The sequence below is a fragment of the Lepidochelys kempii genome, chromosome 1, assembly GCF_965140285.1.
Source record: "Lepidochelys kempii isolate rLepKem1 chromosome 1, rLepKem1.hap1, whole genome shotgun sequence".
In the NCBI taxonomy this organism is placed as follows: Eukaryota; Metazoa; Chordata; order Testudines; family Cheloniidae; genus Lepidochelys; species Lepidochelys kempii.
Window position 1 is genome coordinate 120,906,701 of NC_136380.1, and position 24,917 is coordinate 120,931,617.

General features: G+C 43.2%; 1 protein-coding gene across 4 annotated transcripts in view; it reads right to left on the reverse strand.

Annotated features, from left to right (window-relative positions):
- The window catches only part of TMEM131 (transmembrane protein 131), a 202,589-nt gene that overhangs the window by 138,722 nt on the left and 38,950 nt on the right, over window positions 1-24,917 (reverse strand). For all 4 annotated transcript variants that reach the window (XR_012159916.1, XM_073352822.2, XM_073352811.2 and 1 more), the window contains exon 3: window positions 6,861-6,901. Coding sequence is in view for 3 of the 4 variants with exons in the window: in XM_073352822.2 (XP_073208923.1) it covers window positions 6,861-6,901 (41 nt within the window). In the remaining variant the exon portion in view is untranslated. The remainder of the gene's footprint in view (window positions 1-6,860; window positions 6,902-24,917) is intronic.

Sequence of the window (24,917 nt, forward strand, 5' to 3'; positions counted from 1 at the left end):
AAAAGATTGCACAACAATTAAAAAATAGGGCAGCAGGGCCATTCAACCCTCTACATATAGACCATGCGAAATTCTCCCTTAGGCTTGGTCCCTAAGACAGGTGATATTGCTTAATTCACCAACTATCATACCCACAGAGTAGCTCAGTTAACAATGGAACAGACCAGGCCTGGTATTGCATGCACTATTCCTCCATTGAAAAGACTGTGTGCATGGTTAGGTATTGTGGCCTAGGGCCACTGATGGCCAAGTATGATATCGTCTGCTTTTCAACTTCTGATGGTGCATCCTTCTGACTTTAACCTTTTGGATTTTTTTCAAAGGACAATTTGACAAAGCTACGTCCAGGGATTTGGCAAATCCTGTTCAGCATTTGAGAAAATTAGCACAATGTTACATTGGGCAGTGATATGGAAAACTGGTTTATGGCAGGTAGTGCATTACTTAGATGACATTTTATTTGCAGGCACTAAGGAACTTTGGCACATGATGCCTGTCAGTGTAGCACAGAGATGAGTGGTTCTGCAAACATTATGGAGCTATGAGAGAAGTTTTAATGATTTTGTGCAATTTCAGGAGCAGGAGGGCCTGTCACTGATATGGCCCATTACACAGGAATGGGTGCTACAGCACATGGTGTTAGCAACTGGCTTCATCAACCATCTCCACTTGCCTATTGGCCCTTACATTTGTCAGTAAGCTGAATGGTTACCACGATTCTTGTTATGGGATTTTAGTTTGGAGGTTTCTAGCAGGGTAGTCTTGAAGCACCAACTCTAAAAAGGATACATGTTGTCCCACCACTATTAATAACACTTAGGGATCTGGTGTGGATCCTAGAGCCCATATATCTTTGTGGGCAAGAGATGGCCTTGTTCAAGGAGGCATTTCTGGTAGTGTTTTTTGGAGTTTTTAAGATCTGCGAACTAGTACCTGGGTCCTGTAGAGATTCTTCTGGAAGGGTTTTGGAACTGAGGGCTATATGTTGGGAGGGATGATCAGTGACATTAATGTTGAAGAGGATGAAGATGGATCAAGGCGGGCAGGGTGAATCTATTCTACATAGCAATAAGGCCAGGGATGGACAGGTCCTTCTTGGTTCATGTGATGGGAGTCTTCTCACAATATACTGATTTGTTCAAGTTTTAAGATAGGGACTGATGAGGTTGAGGCTTCCAGCATGTGAATTTGGTTCCCACTCATTCAGGATCAGGACAGCAACAGCAGTGACCCAGATGGGCCTGGGAGTTACAGCAATTCAGGCAATTGGGCGTTGACATTCTGAAGAATACAGAACGTACATGAGATCCCAGGTGGAGAATCAATGTCAATTTTCCTTTGTATTTGCATTCCAGATGCTGGTAGATGGGCCAGGCAGATGGCAGTGTGGATCTGCAGGCACAGTATTGGTTACTGGCCACATAGGCAGGCTTCCAAGTTGTCTGGAGATTCACAGCTGGGCCTCAGTGATGAAGCAGTCCTGAGCTAGCAAGGCGTGTTATAGGCGTGTTATAGGACCAGCTCCTGCCCTGTGGAGGACGTGAGGGCATACATTGTTCCCAGATTTGGGAATGTGTAAAGGGGTGGACTTAATGCTCAGAGATAAGAGGGACTCGTGGCAGACCCTGGAACTTCTCCCAAGAATAAAAACTATTTCGCTGGACATGTTGCAATGCAGGGTGTGGTGGAGAGCTGTGAAGCCCCCTTGGGTCAACAAGGCTAGGAGGAATGTGAACAGGGAAATGGCCAAATTCATACATGGCATTGGGGGGAGGGGGTGTAAGTGATTTCTCATCTGGACATAGCATATGGGGCACCAGAATTATTCAGGGGGGGATGGGATCCACCTGTCAGATTTCGGAGCTCACATGCTTATGGCCAATACTAAAAAGGGCATTAGTAGATGTCTGGGAACCAAGCTAATTGCTGGCGCCTTGTTGGGGCAGATGTCCAGTGCAGGTATTCGATAGGGAAGGGATTGGGTGATCAGATAAAATGGACTGGTAAAGGATTTAAATTAGGTATTCTTTAAGGAGCAGAAACAGTGGGGTTTGAGGCTTCTATGACTGGTATGGCTGGGAGCCAATCCCCCCTTTATAGTCCCCTTAAATCCCCATTCGAGGGGGAGGATGGCGAGGAAGGGGTGGGCTGTGGACCAGGGTGAGTAAAGGGGGAAAGCTGATGACAGACCTACCCACAGGTATTTGTAAATGATTATGTAATTACCTGCACAGTACATTTTTATTTGCTGGGTACTCCCTGACATTTAGGAATAAATATTACACCATGCAAGAGAAAAGTCCTATTACAGATACCTCATTTGTTCCCCAGGCCAAATTGAATAAAAGTTTTCCTTGTAGCTTCAAAGATGCAACTTTTAAAATATAAAGATGGACAACACATGCATATAAGGTTCTTTGAAAGAATAGAACTTGTGAGTCAGACCAATGCAATCCTACATCCCACAATCCATGTGTGTGGCAGTTGCTATGATAATTTTGTACAGCAAAATATATGTGAAGATGTATGTAATCTATTTATCAACACTATTTAAAACAAGATTATAACACATGCTTCCCCTTTTGGAAGCTTTATGGAGTGTACTTAATACTGCGTGCATGGCCCTTTTCTGGATTTCTGTTGTCCACTGTTCTAAAGTCAAATATACATATATAAAAAATCATTAAAAAAAGGCATAATGCGTTAAAAAAAACCTATAAGTAATTCCTGCACCAAAAAGTCCTCCACTTTTTTTTTTTTTTAATTACTACTTCTCCGGTCTTTTAAAGGATATCATTCTGCTTTTAGCTGGAAAAAACTCACCAAAAGTCAAAGATGGGTTGGACTCTACTTTCTCAGCCTTTAATGGAAGGGGCAGTGGTGCTGAATCTTTAATGACACCTTTTTCCTCTTGAATGTTTCTCAAGAGTTAAATAACTATTAAAATGTAACAGCTTGAATAAGCCACTTTTTGCTATTAATCACATTTCACTTGCTTTGATTCTCTGATTTCATAGTTATACAAAGTTCTCCAGTAATCCATAGAGTCTTTACAAGGCAGGACTGATAAGAAGAAAACCTTTCAGTTTTTCAGGCTTTTGACGGTCAAACAACAGCAAAAAGGGGACTACACCTCTTTTTCCTGCTAGGTCACCTTTAACAGAACACAATCTACAGGCAGACTCAGTCAAGCCCCATCTCTACTGTGGAGAATTGTTCCCTGATGTACATTTGTCCGTTGTTCAGTCTAGCTGCAAGAGTCCTAAGCTACTGGGCTTCCACCACTTTATTCCCCAAGCTAAGAAATCTAATTGTTAAGACATGCTCCAAGATATTTAGTCTAAATTTTCCATGTTAATGAGACTACTACATGGTGTTACTCTTTTCTTCCTTTGTGAGTTACACACACAGGAATCTCCTAATGGCAGAGGTGTCCACTTACACAACAGAAAACTGACTTAACTGAATTCGCAAAAAGAAAAGGAGTACTTGTGGCACCTTAGAGACTAACCAATTTATTTGAGCATAAGCTTTCGTGAGCTACAGCTCACTTCATCGGATGCATACTGTGGAAAGTGTAGAAGATCTTTTTATACACACAAAGCATGAAAAAATACCTCCCCCCCCCACCCCACTCTCCTGCTGGTAATAGCTTATCTAAAGTGATCACTCTCCTTACAATGTGTATGATAATCAAGGTGGGCCACTTCCAGCACAAATCCAGGGTTTAACAAGAATGTCTGAGGGGGGGTTAAGGGTAGGAAAAAACAAGGGGAAATAGGTTACCTTGCATAATGACTTAGCCACTCCCAGTCTCTATTCAAGCCTAAGTTAATTGTATCCAATTTGCAAATGAATTCCAATTCAGCAGTCTCTCGCTGGAGTCTGGATTTGAAGTTTTTTTGTTGTAATATCACAACTTTCATGTCTGTAATTGCGTGACCAGAGAGATTGAAGTGTTCTCCGACTGGTTTATGAATGTTATAATTCTTGACATCTGATTTGTGTCCATTTATTCTTTTACGTAGAGACTGTCCAGTTTGACCAATGTACATGGCAGAGGGGCATTGCTGGCACATGATGGCATATATCACATTGGTAGATGTGCAGGTGAACGAGCCTCTGATAGTGTGGCTGATATTATTAGGCCCTGTGATGGTGTCCCCTGAATAGATGGGCTTTGTTGCAAGGATAGGTTCCTGGGTTAGTGGTTCTGTTGCGTGGCATGTGGTTGCTGGTGAGTATTTGCTTCAGCTTGGGGGGCTGTGTGTAGGCAAGGACTGGCCTGTCTCCCAAGATTTGTGAGAGTGTTGAGTCATCCTTCAGGATAGGTTGTAGATCCTTAATAATCCGTTGGAGGGGTTTTAGTTGGGGGCTGAAGGTGACGGCTAGTGGCGTTCTGTTATTTTCTTTGTTAGGCCTGTCCTGTAGTAGGTGACTTCTGGGAACTCTTCTGGCTCTGTCAATCTGTTTCTTCACTTCCGCATGTGGGTATTGTAGTTGTAAGAATGCTTGATAGAGATCTTGTAGGTGTTTGTCTCTGTCTGAGGGGCTGGAGCAAATGTGGTTGTATCGCAGAGCTTGGCTGTAGACAATGGATCTTGTGGTGTGGTCAGGGTGAAAGCTGGAGGCATGTAGGTAGGAATAGCGGTCAGTAGGTTTCCGGTATAGGGTGGTGTTTATGTGACCATCGTTTATTAGCACTGTAGTGTCCAGGAAGTGGATCTCTTGTGTGGACTGGACCAGGCTGAGGTTGATGGTGGGATGGAAATTGTTGAAATCATGGTGGAATTCCTCAAGGGCTTCTTTTCCATGGGTCCAGAGGATGAAGATGTCATCAATATAGCGCAAGTAGAGTAGGGGCGTTAGGGGACGAGAGTTGAAGAAGCGTTATTCTAAGTCAGCCATAAAAATGTTGGCATACTGTGGGGCCATGCGGGTACCCATAGCAGTGCCGCTGATTTGAAGGTATACATTGTCCCCAAATGTAAAATAGTTATGGGTAAGGACAAAGTCACAAAGTTCAGCACCAGGTTAGCCGTGACATTATCGGGGATGGTGTTCTTGTCAGCTTGTAGTCCATCTTTGTGTGGAATGTCTGTAGAGGGCTTCTACATCCATAGTGGCCAGGATGGTGTTATCAGGAAGATCACCAATGGATTGTAGTTTCCTCAGGAAGTCAGTGGTGTCTCGAAGGTAGCTGGGAGTGCTGGTAGCGTAGGGCCTGAGGAGGGAGTCTACATAGCCAGACAATCCTGCTGTCAGGGTGCCAATGCCTCAGATGACAGGGTGCCCAGGATTTCCAGGTTTATGGATCTTGGGTAGTAGATAGAGTATCCCAGGTCGGGGTTCCAGGGGTGTGTCTGTGTGGATTTGATCTTGTGCTTTTTCAGGGAGTTTCTTGAGCAAATGCTGTAGTTTCTTTTGGTAACTCTCAGTGGGATCGGAGGGTAATGGCTTGTAGAAAGTGGTGTTGGAGAGCTGCCGAGCAGCCTCTTGTTCATATTCCGACCTATTAATGATGACAACAGCACCTCCTTTGTCAACCTTTTTGATTATGATGTCAGAGTTGTTTCTGAGGCTGTGGATGGCATTGTGTTCTGCACGGCTGAAGTTATGGGGCAAGTGATGCTGCTTTTCCACAATTTCAGCCCGTGCACGTTGGCAGAAGCACTCTGTGTAGAAGTCCAGTCTGCTGTCTCGACCTTCAGGAGGAGTCCACCTAGAATCCTTCTTTTTGTAGTGTTGGTAGGGAGGTCTCTGTGGATTAGTATGTTGTTCAGAGGTATGTTGGAAATATTCCTTGAGTCGGAGACGTCGAAAATAGGATTCTAGGTCACCACAGAACTGGTTTATAACATTCATAAACCAGTCGGAGAACACTTCAATCTCTCTGGTCACGCAATTACAGACATGAAAGTTGCGATATTACAAGAAAAAAACTTCAAATCCCGACTCCAGCGAGAGACTTCTGAATTGGAATTCATTTGCAAATTGGATACAATTAACTTAGGCTTGAATAGAGACTGGGAATGGCTAAGTCATTATGCAAGGTAACCTATTTCCCCTTGTTTTTTCCTACCCCCCCACCCCCCCTCAGACGTTCTTGTTAAACCCTGATTTGTGCTGGAAATGGCCCACCTTGATTATCATACACATTGTAAGGAGAGTGGTCACTTTAGATAAGCTATTACCAACAGGAGAGTGGGTTTGTGTGTGTGTGTCGGGGGGGTGGGGGGGCAACGGGACCTGGATTTGTGCTGGAAATGGCCCAACTTGATCATCATACACATTGTAAGGAGAGTGATCACTTTAGATAAGCTATTACCAGCAGGAGAGTGGGGTGGGGGGAGGTATTTTTTCATGCTTTGTGTGTATAAAAAGATCTTCTACACCTTCCACAGCATGCATCCGATGAAGTGAGCTGTAGCTCACGAAAGCTTATGCTCAAATAAATTGGTTAGTCTCTAAGGTGCCACAAGTACTCCTTTTCTTTTTGCGAATACAGACTAACACGGCTGTTACTCTGAAACTTAACTGAATTGTTTTTTATGGGTACAAAGGTGTTCTTTCCTTCTCACTTCTTCAGAATACATGAAGTTAGATGCTCAGTAACAGGATGTTTACTACACATTAGAATGTTTAGTATTTAAAACATTAGCCAACTAAAATTTCTATAATTGAGATAGCAGACATGAAGTTTGAACAGATTACTAAATGAAAGATTACAATATTTGGATTTAAGACAGCTTACTTGTAACAGTGACTTGCACAAAAACAAAATCTATTTTTTTTTTTTTTTACATCAAGAATCACAAATTCCCCAGTGGGGAATCTGTTAAAAGTGAACACAACCTTACCTTTTCTGTTGATATGAGCTGAGGCCAATACTTGTGTCGGTCTATAACAAGAAGAACGAACAGTTAAGGTTGCAATGCTTGATATCAAATATGTTTTCCATATAAAAAAATACAATGCTAACAAGTAATTAGAACAGTCTTTTAAAAGACAGTGGCAAGTTCCGAGCCTGGGGTGGGAAGTCGAAGCCAGTATCTGCCAACTGTCTACCTCCAAGGATATCAACAAGTCAAGCAACTAACACAAACACCAAAGCACCCTGCAATTCTGGTCAGAAATCAAGGAGTCAGTAATGATTCCTGAAATCTTAGGAACATAGAAAACTAGGAGGTATGTAGCAGTTCAGGAAGATTGAAAAGGGAGGAGGAAAAAAAATCAGAAAGGGCAACATTTTATGGGCAAGAGAAGAGGGAAGTATGGCCACTCTAACCTACCAAGAGATAACTTGGGGGTAAGAAATGCTCACAAAGGACATTGTATAAATCAAATAAAAGTCAAACATAAGTTGTACAAATAGAAAGTTCAGTTAGCAAATAGGATTGAGCTTTAAGTTTCCAATACAATATCAGAAAACAAGTTTAAAAAGCCCATTTAACCACTAAAAGTAATATACTACAGATAACTCCAAAACAAAATTTGTTATGAAGTCCTTTTAAAGATACAGTCTCTGAAAAGAAAAAATATTCAGTATTAAGGAACTGAATTTTTGCTTTACAAATCTCAGTATTTGATGAATGCCACCATTAAACCAGGATGTCAAGAGTACACAATGAAGAGTACTCTTTTCCCTTTTGGATATCCATAGTTTTCAAAAATTTCAAGGGTGTGTTTTTTTTTTTGTTTGTTTTTTAAATCTTTTGGTTATATAGGATTGCAATTGGTGCAAAAATCGCAGACTAGATAGTATGTACATCAAGGATTTATTTGCAAATTCACTTGCTAGACCCTGGTACCAGCTAACAAGCTTGAAACAAACACAGACACACCTGGAAGTATTACAGAGGCAAACTTCCTCCTAAAGTTAAAGCAAATTGTGCTTTCCAGCAACAAGGAATCATACCGTATTTTATTTTACTACACAGCATACTTTGGGTTGATTGACAAATTGAACTACTACTTACTTTTCTGGCAAAAAACAACTACCTTTGTACTATATAGCTGTGGTCTTTAGCTTGTAATATTTATTCTCTCTCTCAAAACCAGATCTAACTAAACTCTCTGAGCTATGATGTCTGAAAGGCTCTAAGAATTGGTACACAGCTTACTCAGGCTTGGCTAGAAAATTTAATTGTTGCTGAAAGCCCAGATCCAATCTATCTTCCCCCTCCCCAGTTAAAAATGTCTAATCAAAGTGCTAACAGACAACACATTCAGATAAAAGCCTTGGCATCAGGTAAGCCCAGCAGAACATTCCTTCGTAGTCCCCTACCCCACTCTTCCAAGGCATTATTTGCATGAGTGACATCAGCTAGACCCATCCCCTTCCACAATGACCAGCAGGTGTTCTGCTGCTCCCTCAGGTCCTTTTCTTCCTCTACTCCTGAGGAAGCACATGCATAGCCACCCTTTTCTATGACTGGCAGTACAGAGCTGTTGTGCTAGATATTCAACGCATCCACAAGTCCTCTATTGCACCCTATCCGGAAGGAAGCAAAATTGACAACAGCTCAGAAAGCACTTTTGTTTGTCCTAGAGATCTGGGCAACAGGATAGTGTTAGGATATAGATATTCAGGCCTGTCTGTAAAGGCCTATACCCTAAGAATTTAGGTGTATTCTTATCACTTGGCTAGTTATAAAGGTATAAAAGAAAGAATCAAAATCACTGTCTGCCGTTGTAAGAGCCTTCTCTTACTGTGACAGTCTGAGGCCCTGTGCTTAGGCTAAGGCCTTTGGCTAAGCAGCAGAGGCAGCCATAAGCTGGGAAGCAAACGGTCACATCCTCACATTCCAACCTAGTCACACTGAAATAAGGTGCTACTGGGCTGTTAGGAATACAATCCTGTCCTGATAATGCCTATTGCCTCCAGAGAAAGGGAAGTGCCTAGAAGATGTAAAAGGAAACTTAGTTTGATAGCATCCTGTCTGGCAAGAATTCACTTATCAATAGCTGGGATGTGAAATCCTCATTCCTGTGTTTGTTCTATCACTGTAGTCCCCATTTCCCCATTGTTTGTCTATATAATCTCTGTCTGGTTCTGTGATAGTTCCTGTCTGCTGTATAATTAATTTTGCTGGGTGTAAACTAATTAAGGTGGTGGGATATAATTGGTTACATAATCATGTTACAATATGTTAGGATTGGTTAGTTAAATTTCAGGAAAATGATTAGTTAAGGTATAGCTAAGCAGAACTCAAGTTTTACGATATAGTCTGCAGTCAGTCAGGAAGTGTGTGTGTGGGGGGGGGAATGGGAAAGGGAATGGGGTGGGGAAATTGGAATCATGTTTTGCTAAAGGGGGAAATGGGAATAGGGACACAGGTAAGGCTCTGTGGTGTCAGAGCTGGGAAGGGGGACACTAAGGAAGGAAACTGGAATCATGCTTGCTGGAAGTTCACCCCAATAAACATTGAATAGTTTGCACCTTTGGACTTTGGGTATTGTTGCTCTCTGTTCATGTGAGAAGGACCAGGGAAGTAAGTGGGTGAAGGAATAAGCCCCTTAACAGATAGTATCAGTCCAAGTATTGTACAACCTTCAATCCATTAAACAGCACCATCAACATCATAATATCTTCTATTCAAAGGCTTTAACTAAGCATCACCTATGTCTGAGGAGTGTTAAAATTATTACTATCAATGGATGAACAGAAGTACAGAGATGCCGACTAGCCAATAGTCAGAGTGACCAACAGTCTGGGATCGAAGCCAGAGGAGGAAGTTACTCACCTTGTGCAGTAACCATGGTTCTTTGAGATTTATCTCTATGGGTGCTCCACTGTGGGTGTATCTGCACTCCTAATCAGCGAATTTAGGTAGTGGCGTCTGTTCTGCCCGCACATGAGCCCTCCCTCATGGTTATCTAGCACTGCATGGGCAAACCACCCTCAGTTCCCTCTCTACCGCAGAGCCCCTCATCAAGAACTCCAAAGTAGAAGGAAGGAGGGTGGGCTGTGTAGCACGAACAGGGACACATCTTGAAGAACCATTATTACTGCACAAGGTGAGTAACATCCTCTTTGAGTAGGGTCCCTATGGGTGATCCTCTGTAGGTGACTTCACAGCAGTATCCCCCATGGAAGCCTGGGGCTTCAGAGTGCAGTCTATTATTGACAATAGTATTGTGTAGCCAAAGATGGCATCAGAGGCTGAGTCTCAAGTGATCATGTAGTGTTCCTCGAAAGTATGGGCAGAGGCGCAGGTCACTGCCCTGCAGATTTCTGTGATGATGACATCTTTAACAAATGTGACCGAGGTAAAAATGGATCTCATGGAGTGCATGCAGATTCCTGATTGGGCACCAGGTTACACACATGGGAACAGTGGTTAATGCAACTGGAGACCCATTTGGAGAGTCTTTCACTGATATTGCAGAACCTTTGGGTGTTTTCATGAATGAAAGGAAGAGTTTAGGAGACTTCCTAAAGTCCTTAGTCCTGTCCAAATAAAACATTCAGGATCTCCTAACATCAAGTGAATGAAGCATTGCCTCCCTGTTGTCACAATGTGGTTTTAGGGAAAAAGTGGGAAGGTGACTGAGCTGGTGCATATGGATGGACAAGATTATCTTGGGGAGGAATTTTGGGTGTTGCTGCAGGGTGATTTTGTCTTTAAAAAAGACTGAACAGTGGCTGCACCATCACTGCTGCTATTTCCCCTATTCATCGCGCTGAGTCATGCCCTCTAGAAATGCTGCCTTTGTGGACAGGCAGTGGTGCTGGAATGATTTTTATAGTGGGGATGGTGAAGGTGGAAACCCTGTATTTGGGTTACTACTACTTCAAGATGGGGGCAGCAGCACCCCCAATTCCAGCACCTATGTGGACAGGTGTAGGAGAGAGCAAGTGGCTATAGGTTCAAAGGGTAGTCTAGCTGGGGTTTTCAGAACCAGACTGAGATCCCACATTGGAGTGGGTGGTCTAACGTGCAGGAAGTCCCATGCCCTTGAAGAATCTGTGTGTTGGATGGGCAAATACTCAGCATCTGTCCACCCAATGGTGTAAGGCTGAATTATATTTGCTAGATGTACTTTAAGTAAGCTAAGATATAGACCAGTCCTTTTAAGGTCTAGAATATAGTCTAGGAGCAAAAGGATGGAGAAAGATATCAGAGCCACTTGTTTGGAACTGCCTCAAATTTGGAATAATTTCCACGTCTGCAGGTAAGTGAGATGAGCTGTCAATTTCCTAATGTGCAGTAACACCTCACCTGCTCAGAGCATTTGCTTTTTAAGTTTTGGAACTATGAAGGAGCCAAGCCTGGAGCAGGAGGATCTGTAGGTTGAGGTGAAGGATCTGTGATGTTGCACCTCATAATGCTTTATAGAAATACGCTTATGAGTGTAACTATGACATAACTGGAATATGTTTTATGCTAGATATGCAATGTAACATATCTTTGCAAAGGTTATGTTCTACTGAATGTATTCATCCTATTCGTATGCATGTATCATTTTTATATCTGAAGTTATGAGCATTAGCTCTATACTTGTATTTAAAGTGTTTGCTGTAGAAAGCAACTAAGGCAGAATTGGTCAACATAGTGTGAAGGGGTTATTAAAGTAAATGGAAGTACTTGGCTAACAATGGACCTCGATAGACGCCAATCCACATCTGAGCTTTCCTGGGAACGTTTGGGCTAACATGTGGGCAATGGCTCGACCTGTAGAGAACTGAGTCATGCATGGACATGCGACTTGCCAATGTGACTCCAAAACTCCATCTTGTAGCTGTGATTCTACAAAGAGAGAGGCTATACAAGCCCCTAGAAATCCCTCCATTTGGTCTTCAGCTGGCACAAAAGATAGCCTCTCCAACCCAAAGAGATGCCTGAAAGAAACTGGAACAAAGCACAGTAACTACATGGGTGTGAGTGTTTGCTGGACCCAGACTAGGACGAAGTCTAGTCTGTAAAAGAGGATTGGAACATCTCTGAGGGTGAGATTTACCTGCATTTAGTTTCTTCCTGTATTAGCCTTAGACTTGTGTGTTTTATTTTATTTTGCTTGGTAATTCACTTTGTTCTGTCTGTTACTACTTAGAACCACTTAAATCCTACTTTTTATATTTAATAAAATCACTTTTTACTTATTAATTAACCCAGAGCAAGTATTAATTCCTGGGGGAGCAAACAGCTGTGCATCTCTATCAGTGTTAGAGAGGGTGAACAATTTAGGAGTTTACCCTGTATAAGCTTTATACAGAGTAAAACGGATTTATTTGGGGTTTGGATCCCATTGGGAACTGGGTATCTGGGTGTTCGAGACAGGAGCACTTCTTAAGCTGTTTTCAGTTAATCCTGCAGTTTTTGTTGGATGTAGTTCAGACCTGGGTCTGTGTTTGTAGCAGGCTAGCATGTCTGGCACAACCAAGTCCCAAGCTGCCAGGGAAAACGGGCTCAGAGGTAGTCTCGGCACATCAGGTGGCAGTTACCAAGGGGGTTTCTGTGACCCAATCCACCACAGGATCCATCTGTCATTTTGGGAGAGCAGGTGAGCAATAGACTGAAGACGAATTGGAGGATACACTGCCACCTGTCCAAAGAATGTGTACCACACTTGCCTCAGCCAAGAGGAGGCAATCAGTATGACTTTTGCTCTGTCTGTCTGTCTCCTCAATAGCACCTTTGACATAAGAGGGAATGGAGGAAAGGTATATAGCAGCTCCCTGCCCCATGGGAAGATGAGAACATCTCCTAAAAACTGTTTCCCCAGTCTGGCTCTGGAGCAGTAGCAGACATCTCTTGTTGCGGTAAGTAGCAAACTGGTCTATTGTCAGGGTTTCCCATAGGTTGGCTATGCCATGACGCACTGCTGGGTTCATCTCCCATTTGTGGTCATATGAGAAATTCTGACAGACAGACTGCTGTCACATTTTGTACCCTGGCAGGTAAGCAGCTGAAATGAGTACATTGTGGTGGACGCACAAATTCCAAAGTTACAGTGCTTCCATGGAAAGGGAAGGTGATCTGGCACTCTCTTGGCGATTGTCTGTCAGATATATGGTCTGTCTTAACTTTTGTGTGAGAAAGTGTGCACTAGCATTTCTGACCGCTCTTAATGCCAAAAGATTGATATGGAGTACCAATTCTGTGGGAGACCACTTGCCCTGGACTTTGCAGTTGTTTAGGTGGGCTCCCCAGCCTATTAGAGAGGCATATATTGTTAGAATCAGTGTTGGTTGTGTGAATGGGATGCCTGCATGGATGTTGGATGGTTCTTTCCACCAATGCAGGAAGCGTTTGACCCTGAAGGGCATTGACAGCAGCTTGTTTATCCCATCCTTGTTTGGAGATTAGACAGATCTGAGCCACATCTGTAAACATCTCATGTCAAAAGGGCATGTAGCATCACAAATGTGCATGCCACCATATGCCCAAGAAGCTAGAGGCAATTCTTAGCTGGTGTTGATGGGCTGGCCCAGACTGTCTATGAGACTCATCAGGGTGTTGAATCTGTGAGGCAAAAGGAATGCTCTCACTTACACTCCGCCAAGCTCAGCGCCAATAAACTCCAGACATTGTACGGGGGGGATCAAGGTTGGTTTCTGTTTGAGGTGTTGTACAAATATGCACATGGTCCTCTGGGTGGCTTACAGGGCGTCTTTGAGGAATGAACCTTGAGAAGGCAGTCGTCCAGGTATGGGTAAATGGCAATACCTAATGTTCGTAGATGTGTCACTACGACGGAGAGGACCTGGGAGCAGACAAGGCTGAATGGGAGCATTCTGTACTGATAATGGTCTCGCCCAAAGGTAAATCGGAAGAATCTCCTGTGGGATGGTCGGATTGAAATGTGGAAGTAGACATCTTGTAGGTTGAGGGCTGAGAACCAATCTCCTTGCTCCAGAGATGGCATAATGGCTGCTAGTGTAACCATCTTGAACTTCTGAGCCTTCACCTATCTAGTATGGGTCTCCAACCTCCCTTTCTCTTGAGGATCAGGAAATACCTGGAATAAAACCCCTTGCCTTTGAGGTGAGTGAGGACTAGTACCATGGCCCCTAGGCATAACTGGTGGTCTATTTCCCAACTTAATAGTCTCTCGTGAGAAGAGTCCCTGAAGAAGGATGGGCAGGGAGGGATGTGAAATGGATCAGGTAACCCTTGAAGATAATCTCCAAGACCCACCTGTCAGAGACTATGTTCTCCCAACTCCCGATGGAGAGAGTCAGGCGACTTCTGAAGGGATGTGGAAAGTCTGTATGTAGCAGCTATTGTTGTTGCAAGGAGTGGTTGGGGTCTTTCACCACAGCTAGGGGAATTCACAGAGCATCATCCACCCTCTTAGTGAGATCTTGGAAAAGCTTAAAATCATCAGCTAATAGTGGAAGATGGCGCATTACCACCTTATCTGGTGAGGAGGAAGAGATGTTCATCGGTTGAGTAGTTTCCACCTCTAGTCTGGCCTCCTGCTCCTTGAAAGTTTCTTCCTGGGGCTCTGATTACAGAGGCCATAGGGGGAACGTCTGGTGGTCTCCCTGTGGAAGACACCAGAAGTTTGAGAAGTCACAGTAAGGCCACTGGAGGGAGTACCCACAGCTGACCATATCAGGAAGACTGGAGAGCGGAGGATGGGTATAGCAGAAGAGGTCCCAGATACTGTATAATGGTGGGTTATGGTATGAGACCAGAAAGAAATTGTCATCCTGATCACGGTCTGGCTCCCCGCTGGAGTAGAGTGGGGCTGATAGGGTCGCTGGAGCTGAATGCCCCGGTGCCACTGGTGATTCCGAGGACTGAGACATGCTCAGATTCCAGAGCTCTGGTACTGAGTAGCGGGAACTACTGTTCCTCTGCAATCACAAGGTCCCTGGAGAAACGGAACTTGTGTGATTCCACTATTGCAATCAGTACCATCAGGGATTGCCGGTGCTGACTCATCTGTACTGATGATCTTTTATGGAGGGTGCATTATGACAAGGGCTGCTTTGTGCCAAGGATTTTTCTGTTGGTACCAATTTTGTAGAGAGGGTATGGTCTCTATTCTTATCTTCAGCAGGCAGTGCCACCACTTCAGAGCCTTTGCTCCTCAGGTCTTTAGGCATTAAAGCAGAGTTTGTACCCAATGGTCCTTGTGTTTTCTGGGTACCGTGTTTTGGAGCCATTGGTGTACAGGTGACTGAATGTGCCAGGAGTCTCCTCTGGCTGCTCAAAAGCTCGGTTTGAGGGCTTGCCGCCCTTTCTCTAGATGCTTTGCCAGGGGGAAAATCAGCTGACTTTCTCTGCAATTCTCCCTCTCTGGAGGTTGAGGGCTCCAGGGACAATCTTTGTCCTGGAGAATAGTCATGACCGGGGGGGTCAGATGCTGGTGTGACAAGGCGGACCAGGCTCAGAGGCCCCCGCTGGAGGCCTCAGGGTCCTGCCACATCTGTCCCATGAAAAACAGCGGAGTTAAGTCCTCTGGGCAGCCTAGAGAGATTGTGAAAGGCTAGGCAATCAGAGAGGCTGCAGGGAGACCCAATCAAGGCCCAGGAGAGCCATATAAAAAGGAGCTACAGAGTCAGACAGTTCCGTGCTGAAGCTGAAGGAGTACAGATGGTGCTCTTGGCTGGCCAAAGGTAACTGCAGCATCACAGGCCTGGTCTACATTACGGGGTTAGGTCGAATTTAGTCACATTAGGTCGACTTAAAAATGACTGCATCCACACAACCAACCCCATTCCATCGACCTAAAGGGCTCTTAAAATCAACTTCTGTACTCCTCCCCGATGAGGAGAGTAGCGCTAAAATCGACCTTGCTGGGTCGAATTTGGAGTAGTGCGGATGCAAATCGATGGTATTGGCTTCCAGGAGCTATCCTAGAGTGCTCCATTGTGACCGTTCTGGACTGCACTTTGAACTCTGATGCACTAGCCAGATACACAGGAAAAGCCCATTCCTAATATCTGATTTGTGTCCATTTATCCTTTTATGTAGGGAGAGTCCAGTTTGGCCGATGTACATAGCAGAGGGACATTACTGGCACATGATGGCGTATATTACATTGGTGGACGTGCAGGTGAATGAACCGGTGATGGTGTGGCTGATCTGGTTAGGTCCTGTGACAGTGTCGGTGGTATAGATATGTGGGCAGAGTTGGCATCGAGGTTTGTTGCATGGAGTGGTTCCTGAGTTAGAGTTACTATTGTGCCGTGTGTCGTTGGCTGGTGAGAATATGCTTTATGTTGGTGGGTTGTCTGTGGGTGAAGACTGGTCTGCCTCCCAAGGCCTGTGAAAGTGAGGGATCGTTGTCCAGGATGGGTTGTAGATCACTGATGATGTGTTGGAGAGGTATATATTTATTTTATAATTATATGGTAAAAATGAGAAAGTATGCAATTTTTCTATAACAGTGTGCTGCGAGACTTCTGTATTTTTATGTCTGATTGTGTAAGCAAGTGGTTTTTAAACTGAGGTGAAACCTGGGGGTACACAAAACAAATCAGACTCCTGAAAGGGGTACAGTAATTTGGAAAGGTTGACAGCCACTACTTTAGAGGTACTACAAAAGGATCAGAAACTCTAAGAAGAACTATAAAGTAAACACTATCAAGTATAAAGAGAGGTAAGTAAGCAAACTGCTGTCTCAGGACAAGGGAAGGTGAGAAGAATTGGAGTGTGGTTCACCCGCACAGCCCAAGATAGCCTCGAGGGAGACCACGAGAGAGGTAGAGTGCCTGTGCAGGCGGAATGGACACTGCTACCTAAATTCTCTGATTAAAGGTGCAGGGACACAGATTCATCTAAAGTAAAGCACCCATAGGGACACTACTAAAAGAAGAATCTTCACTTTCAATCCCTTGTTCTGATCACTAGATGGTACTGCCTCTGAACTGAGTCATATGGTGGCTTAGTAAAAACTTGACAAAACCTCTGAATGATGCCACTGGATGATGACATCTGGCAGGGTTAGGTCCAGTAACAAGACTGCTGAGAAAGACTTACCCAAAACTATCCCATCCTTGCCAACCAGCCCTAGCTGTCACATAACTAATAGGAGCAAGTTTTATGATGCCTTTATTCTTCAGCAGATAATATAATCTTAAGTGAGCCAATTTCCAAACTTAAACAAGAAACCTGATGTCAGTCTTGAACCAAGATCTTTTAGACCAATTTGCAGCCAGGAGCCAATGTTGGCTAGAATTAAACTTCTGAACATAGAGGAATAAATGGAGATGTTCCTTCAACTTATTTGAACTACTGAATAATAAGTACTTCTGTAGCTACTGCCATAAGTTATGTCTTCTACTCCACTTGTAATTAAATGTCTTATATATACACACAAATTTCTTATCTTAGGCTTTAAAACTAAATTTAAAAGATTATGATGCTTCATACACTAAAACAGATCATAAACTTTGTATATCACTGAACAGAACACTGAACAGATTCTCAATATATTAAAATTGTAAACAGGAAGCAAAACCAAAGATCACTAAGATTGACATTTATACAGAAAAGTGTTCTTTTGACTGCCTGGGTTAAATGTAATACATGTAAAATGAGACTCAAATCTCAATGATTGTTTTGAAATCAAGGTGAACTAGGGTAAAATGATACCAAGTCAACGTGAACAGCTCATGAGCATAACTAAATCATTGCACAACTAAAGCAAATGTAAATCTGATGTAGCAGCTTCTATAATTGACATTTCATAAAACTGATTAGTAATCTGTGTAGTCCTGCAAAATCCATAATATATACAGATGCATAACACGAATCTTTTCAATTACATACTCTCTTTTTGGGCAAATTTTTTCTTCCAGCGTCAAATAAATTTGTGGGTGTTCTGTGTTGGAGCTTGGCATGCTCTTTTTCCTGTCTGACTGGGTCCACCTCTCCACCAGCTGTCAGCATGACTGCCAAGTACTAAAACTCTGTATCAGTTATTCCTTCCCAATCCAGACTTTAAAGGGAAGGGACAGTGCTGAGTTGCAAGAAATATTGTTCCCTATCCCACACATTTTTACTATACATACAAAATATATCCCTCTTTCCTGAAAGAGATTCATCAATGAGAGCATATCATTAGCATAAAAAATTTAAAGGAAACATTTGTGAAATCTCACCTACGCAGGAGAAAAGGTAATTATAAAATGCAAAGTTACAATGGCACAGTTAGCACTGTCCAGGATGAAGTTTGCACCTGGTCAAAGTTAAAAATAATGAGATGTATGTAAGCTTCTAGAAGTTACACAGTAAATGAATGCCATTTAGCAAACCTGACCATGTCATTTCTGGACGTAGATCTCTTCTTTCACTTAGAAATAAAAGGCTCCTTTTAACCAGTCTTCTGTGGCAGTAGTTTTATCATAACGACCACCTAATGATAAGCATTTTTTGCACAAACTAATATTAACTGTTTGTCAATTAATGGGATACTGGTTTACTCCAAGATAACTTCAAACTCTGCCTTTTGAGCTAACCATCTAGACAAATACAAAAAAGTTTTACTCCACAATAGTTTTAGTTGTCAACAATTCCAAGATGTGTTCATCTTTACTTTTAGCAGCTATGCCTCCCAAACACAAAAGTAATTTAGTGGGAAATGAATTCTTACGTCTAGGTGAAATGAGGAGAAAATTATTTATCTGATAAAGATAAACCAAGTGGGGTTTGGTTGTAATGGTCGCTTACTTAATGGACACTGGAAGCTGTTAAACAGTAGAGATGACATTTTATGTCTAATAAAACTTGAGATGATACTATCTTTTGAGAGAGAATGTTATTGCTTCAGAATGCTAGAAACTTAATTGCAAATTTAGTTTCTAACATCAATCATAAATCAGCCCCAGGCCTCCGCCCATCATCCATCTTCAAGCTAGAGACTTTCACCAGTTGCCTTATCACATTTAAATGTACTCTTGTGCAAATATTACTCCTGGGGAAATTTTATGCCACTGTGTACACACATAATTAATGTGCCATGCATATTCTCCTTCCTCCCACCCCCGGCAGAAAATAACTTCTGCCGAAAAGTTTTGCACACCAGAGGGCACTGTGGCACTAGAACAGAGCAGCTGATCCCCAGCCATCATAGGGAAGAGAAAGAGGCTGCAGTGCCTTCTTCACACCGGCTGTCGGTCCAGGTCAGGAGACAGGGGATATGTGGAGACAGACAGAAAAGGGAACATGGGGCTGTTGGAGGGGTCACAGACAGGGTTCATAAGAGCTAGTGGTGAACAGACTGGGGTAGGGGCTGAATGGGAATGCAGGTGCAGGGCCACAGGGGGATTGGAGAGAGGATACAGGGCCACATGAGGGAATGGGGCTGGCTGAGCGGGCACACAGACACTTGGGGACAGGCGGTGCAGGGCCACATGGGGGAATGGGGGTGGCTGAGTGCGGGCACAGACAATATGGATGGGGGGAGGGGGTGCAGATATACATGGGGGAAAGGGCCAGATGTGTCTGACTGAATTGGAGAGACCAGAGGTCAGTCAGGGTTGCATGGCGGAAGATCCCTAACAATCCCTCCCCACCTCCATGCCCAAAAAAACCTGTTCCATTCTTTTCCCACCCATACTCAACAACCCTCCAAGCTCACACCCAGACTCCTTCCCAACAATTACTTCCCTCTCCCTCAGCTCTTCCATTACCCAACTCTCCCAAGCCTTTGCACTGCTTCTGAGGGGTGCAGGAAATATAGTTCTGTATTGTAGTTTAAATTAATTATTAATAGAGAACTGAGTAATATGCCTAATAAGGAGTCTATTTGTCAAAAAAAAATGTCCTGAATCTTTATCATCTGTATTGTTTCAAACATACTTGCTGACAGGTATTTTGAAATAAATTACCAAAACTAATTGAAACTGGTGTGATTATAATGTGTTATTTTGACAAATAAAATATGCAGAAATTTAAAATATTGTGCGCATAATTCTTGGCACAGAATTCCCCCAAGAGTAATATACGAATTGCAACAACATGGACTTCAGTTGAACTTAACCTAAATCCATCCTTTCATCCTATATAGGTACAGGTGGTCAGGTGAACTCCAAATCAGGCTAAGTATCAATCCTTGTATTCAGGCCCAGTGCTGGAGATAGCCATCAGCAATATGCAGGACCCAGATTGAAGGGAAGAGGAGTAGGTGAAGCATCAGTTTACATCATCACTGAAAGTGACCTATTAGGGGTGGGGAAGTAAGAGTTAGCAGTGAAGTGTTCAAGGCACTGGGAAGCTGCCAAGCAGGGCCTACATGTATACTTGCTCCCCTATCTGTTTTTTGAGGGGATGGGAAGTCCTTGCCTTTTTTACACAGGCTGGCAGTATTGGTAGAGTGAATAGAACAGAGCTGGTTCTCTGAAATGCATATGGAAGGTGTCTTCCAGCTGTTATCAAGAGGATATATGAGGAAAGACTAGTGAGGTTTCCAGCTTACATATTGGTAAACTGGAGCACACCTAGGGTGACCAGATGTCCCAATTTTATAGGGATAGTCCCGATATTCAGGGCTTTTTCATATATAGGGACATATTACCCCTCACCCCTGTCCTGATTTTTCACGCTTGCTATCTAGTCACACTAAGCACCCCATATGGAGGTGAATAAGTACTCAGATCTCAAGCTGTAAAATGTTAGTCTCTGGCTCATAGTGGGACTGTAGACTGGACAAAGAAAGGTGGGCAAAGTAAGGGGGTGTCTGGCCTAAAGCTAGCGAGTGGCTGGATTATGGGGTAGAGTTAAGGTTGGTGTTGGAACCATAGCTGCAAGTCTCCAGAGTTCCTGGCTTTATATCTAGTTAAAGGGCACTAGAATCTTAAGACTTGTCTGAAAGTTTCCTCTGGTTTTTGCTTTTAAAAAATGAAGTCTCTCCCCTTCATGCTAATATAACTCCAAAACAGCTAAACAGATTATTTACTGAAACCTTTGTTTCTTCAGTGGTGATTGTATGAGTAACAGGCTCTTTTGGCAGCGCTTGATTTCCAGTAAGCTTCAAATGATGTATTCAGGGGGACTGCAAGCTTGTGTCCATAAGAAGAAGAAATAACTGAGGCCTCAGAAAATTATAGGTTTTACAGGTATGATCTGTACAGCTTGCGAGTACCATAAGCATACTATTTCTGGCCTCATGAGCCCATTGCAATGGTAGTCACGGCATTTATAAAGGAACTTTGTAAAACTTCATTGAAATGGCACTTGCAATGCTTACGCTTTCTGGAAGAGCTCAAGAGCTGAGACTTAAAATATTCACGTGCTTTATCACACTGTCTTGAGAACAAATCACCGTAGAAGCCATTTTGACACTTCTTCACTTGAATGTCTCTAGAACACTGGAGAGCAAGTAAGTAGTAGAGACCCCTAACACCAATATCCGAGGCAAAATGCTCCCTCCGTCAGGAAACTTTTGCAAGTTTTTTTTAAACTAATGGAAAATATTTTCACAATATCACAATAGGGTAATTTAATAAAAGGGCATCTGTTTTGAGTCCCTGATGTAGGTTTCATGTTTCAAAATAACCCAACATTCAAGAGGATGCATATTCAACTCTCTGGTTGACTCCAAGCGTTGGACTTTTTCAACAAGATGTCTCTGGAAAAGTGGTAGGATAGTGGCAATAATATTAAATAATCCTGTGGTCCACAGCTGAATTTTTCTAACACTAGTACCTACTTTTAGGCATCTAAATAAAAGTGACCTGATTATCATAACTGCTGAGCACTTGCAGCTCTCAAAAGGAGCCTTTTATTTCAATGCACCAGTTCTCAGAATATTTCATCCTGTCTTACTGGTATAAGTACTAATGAACCTGAACTTTCCATGCACATGTGTGTGAGCTCCCCAAACAGATTTCTGCCCTAGCAGTACACATCTCAAAAATAAAAATGCATGATTTGCACCTTGAAATATCTGAAACTGATAGATAAAATATTACTTACCCTGGTAAACAGAATGATTCAGAAATTCACATTTCTAATCAGAAATAGGAACTTCCTAACATGGCCCTGAATTCTAAAAAAAAAGCAATGTCGGCTTTATTTTTAAACTTTTCTATCTCAGATTGGGGCGCTCACTTTTGCAGTGCTGAATTAAGCATAAAGCATTTGATTCTGTAATTACCTCCCACCCTCAAGATTACAAATCCCATAATATCTAGTTCATGGAGTCTTTCTTCCCTAGAAACATAAGGTCCCTGTGAGTGAGGTTGAGAAGAGTAGCAACTTGAGGAAAGGAAAGAAAAGCTATTTAAAAGTGTCACTGTAGGCACCCTACTATGGTGATTAGTGCAGTACAAGAATCTAAAGACAACCTTTGCAAAATTGGGGGATGGGATGGGTGGGAGGAAGGTGAACTGCCGTATTCAAAACAAAAACATTGTCTTAATTACTCACAGATGTCCCTATAATATTCCCTGCCAAATTAAGTCTAATTAAGCATTAAAAAAACCTGTTTCTATTAGTAGAGAATACAAAAAAAAATCAGATAAGAACTCAGAATATAAATCTGCTAATTTTTTCCTTCAATATTCAGCTGATCTAGAGAAGTCAGAAATTTTATTTAAAGGACTACAAACTTCCTTTCATTCACCAGTGAATATCTTCCTAGTATCTAGGATGGAAAACATGTGGAGACAACTACAAATGAAATAAATGCCATAAAGCATGTCAGCCCAATTGGACTTTTAAAATCAAAATTCTTGCAACTAAGGGTTTGTACACACTACCACATGTCAGTATAATTTATGTCACTCAAGGGTGTGAATAAGCCACCCCTATGAGTGACATAAATTACGATGACCTAGTTGCCAGTGTGGACAGCACCATGTCAGCAGGAGAAGCTCTCCTACTGACATAGCTACTGCCTCTCGCAGAGATGGGTTTATTATTTATTGGCGCAGCTGTGCCACTGTAGCGCTTCTAGCATAGACTACACTGAGAGTCACCCCCGGTATTATTTAAGCAGCAAAACAAATATGCCCAAATGTTAACTCTGCTCCCACTGATGTCAATAGTAAAGCTCCCATTCCAATGGTGAGCACTTTTGGAAATCCCACCCTTAATTTTCTAAACAGAATCAGAAAATCCTTCATTAATCCTTCAGCTTACAAGAAGTGGAAGGTTGGACATATGACCAGGGAAGAGTATAAAAATATTGCTCGGGCATGTAGGAATGAAATCAGGAGGGCCAAATCGCACCTGGAGCTGCAGCTAGCGAGAGATGTTAAGAGTAACAAGAAGGGTTTCTTCAGGTATGTTGGCAACAAGAAGAAAGCCAAGGAAAGCGTGGGCCCCTTAATGAATGAGGGATGCAACCTAGCGACAGAGGATGTGGAAAAAGCTAATGTACTAAATGCTTTTTTTGCCTCTGTCTTCACGAACAAGGTCAGCTCCCAGACTGCTGCGCTGGGCATCACAACATGGGGAATAAATGGCCAGCCCTCTGTGGAGATAGAGGTGGTTAGGGACTATTTAGAAAAGCTGGATGTGCACAAGTCCATGGGGCCGGACGAGTTGCATCCGAGAGGGCTAAAGGAATTGGTGGCTGTGATTGCAGCGCCATTGGCCATTATCTTTGAAAACTCGTGGCGAACGGGGGAAGTCCCGGATGATTGGAAAAAGGCTAATGTAGTGCCAATCTTTAAAAAAGGGAAGAAGGAGGATCCTGGGAACTACAGGCCAGTCAGCCTCACCTCAGTCCCTGGAAAAATCATGGAGCAGGTCCTCAAAGAATCAATCCTGAAGCACTTACATGAGAGGAAAGTGATCAGGAACAGTCAGCATGGATTCACCAAGGGAAGGTCATGCCTGACTAATCTAATCGCCTTCTATGATGAGATTACTGGTTCTGTGGATGAAGGGAAAGCAGTGGATGTATTGTTTCTTGACTTTAGCAAAGCTTTTGACACGGTCTCCCACAGTATTCTTGTCAGCAAGTTAAGGAAGTATGGGCTGGATGAATGCACTATAAGGTGGGTAGAAAGTTGGCTGGATTGTCGGGCTCAACGGGTAGTGATCAATGGCTCCATGTCTAGTTGGCAGCCGGTGTCAAGTGGAGTGCCCCAGGGGTCGGTCCTGGGGCCGGTTTTGTTCAATATCTTCATAAACGATCTGGAGGATGGTGTGGATTGCACTCTCAGCAAATTTGCGGATGATACTAAACTGGGAGGAGTGGTAGATACGCTGGAGGGCAATAGGATACAGAGGGACCTAGACAAATTGGAGGATTGGGCCAAAAGAAATCTGATGAGGTTCAATAAGGATAAGTGCAGGGTCCTGCACTTAGGACGGAAGAACCCAATGCACAGCTACAGACTAGGGACCGAATGGCTAGGCAGCAGTTCTGCGGAAAAGGACCTGGGGTGACAGTGAACGAGAAGCTGGATATGAGTCAGCAGTGTGCCCTTGTTGCCAAGAAGGCCAATGGAATTTTGGGATGTATAAGTACGGGCATAGCGAGCAGATCGAGGGACGTGATCGTTCCCCTCTATTGGTGAGGCCTCATCTGGAGTACTGTGTCCAGTTTTGGGCCCCACACTACAAGAAGGATGTGGATAAATTGGAGAGAGTCCAGCGAAGGGCAACAAAAATGATTAGGGGTCTGGAACACATGACTTATGAGGAGAGGCTGAGGGAACTGGGATTGTTTAGTCTGCAGAAGAGAAGAATGAGGGGGGATTTGATAGCTGCTTTCAACTACCTGAGAGGTGGTTCCAGAGAGGATGGTTCTAGACTATTCTCAGTGGTAGAAGAGGACAGGACAAGGAGTAATGGTCTCAAGTTGCAGTGGGGGAGGTTTAGGTTGGATATTAGGAAAAACTTTTTCACTAGGAGGGTGGTGAAACACTGGAATGCGTTACCTAGGGAGGTGGTAGAATCCCCTTCCTTAGAAGTTTTTAAGGTCAGGCTTGACAAAGCCCTGGCTGGGATGATTTAATTGGAGATTGGTCCTGCTTTTGAGCAGGGGGTTGGACTAGATGA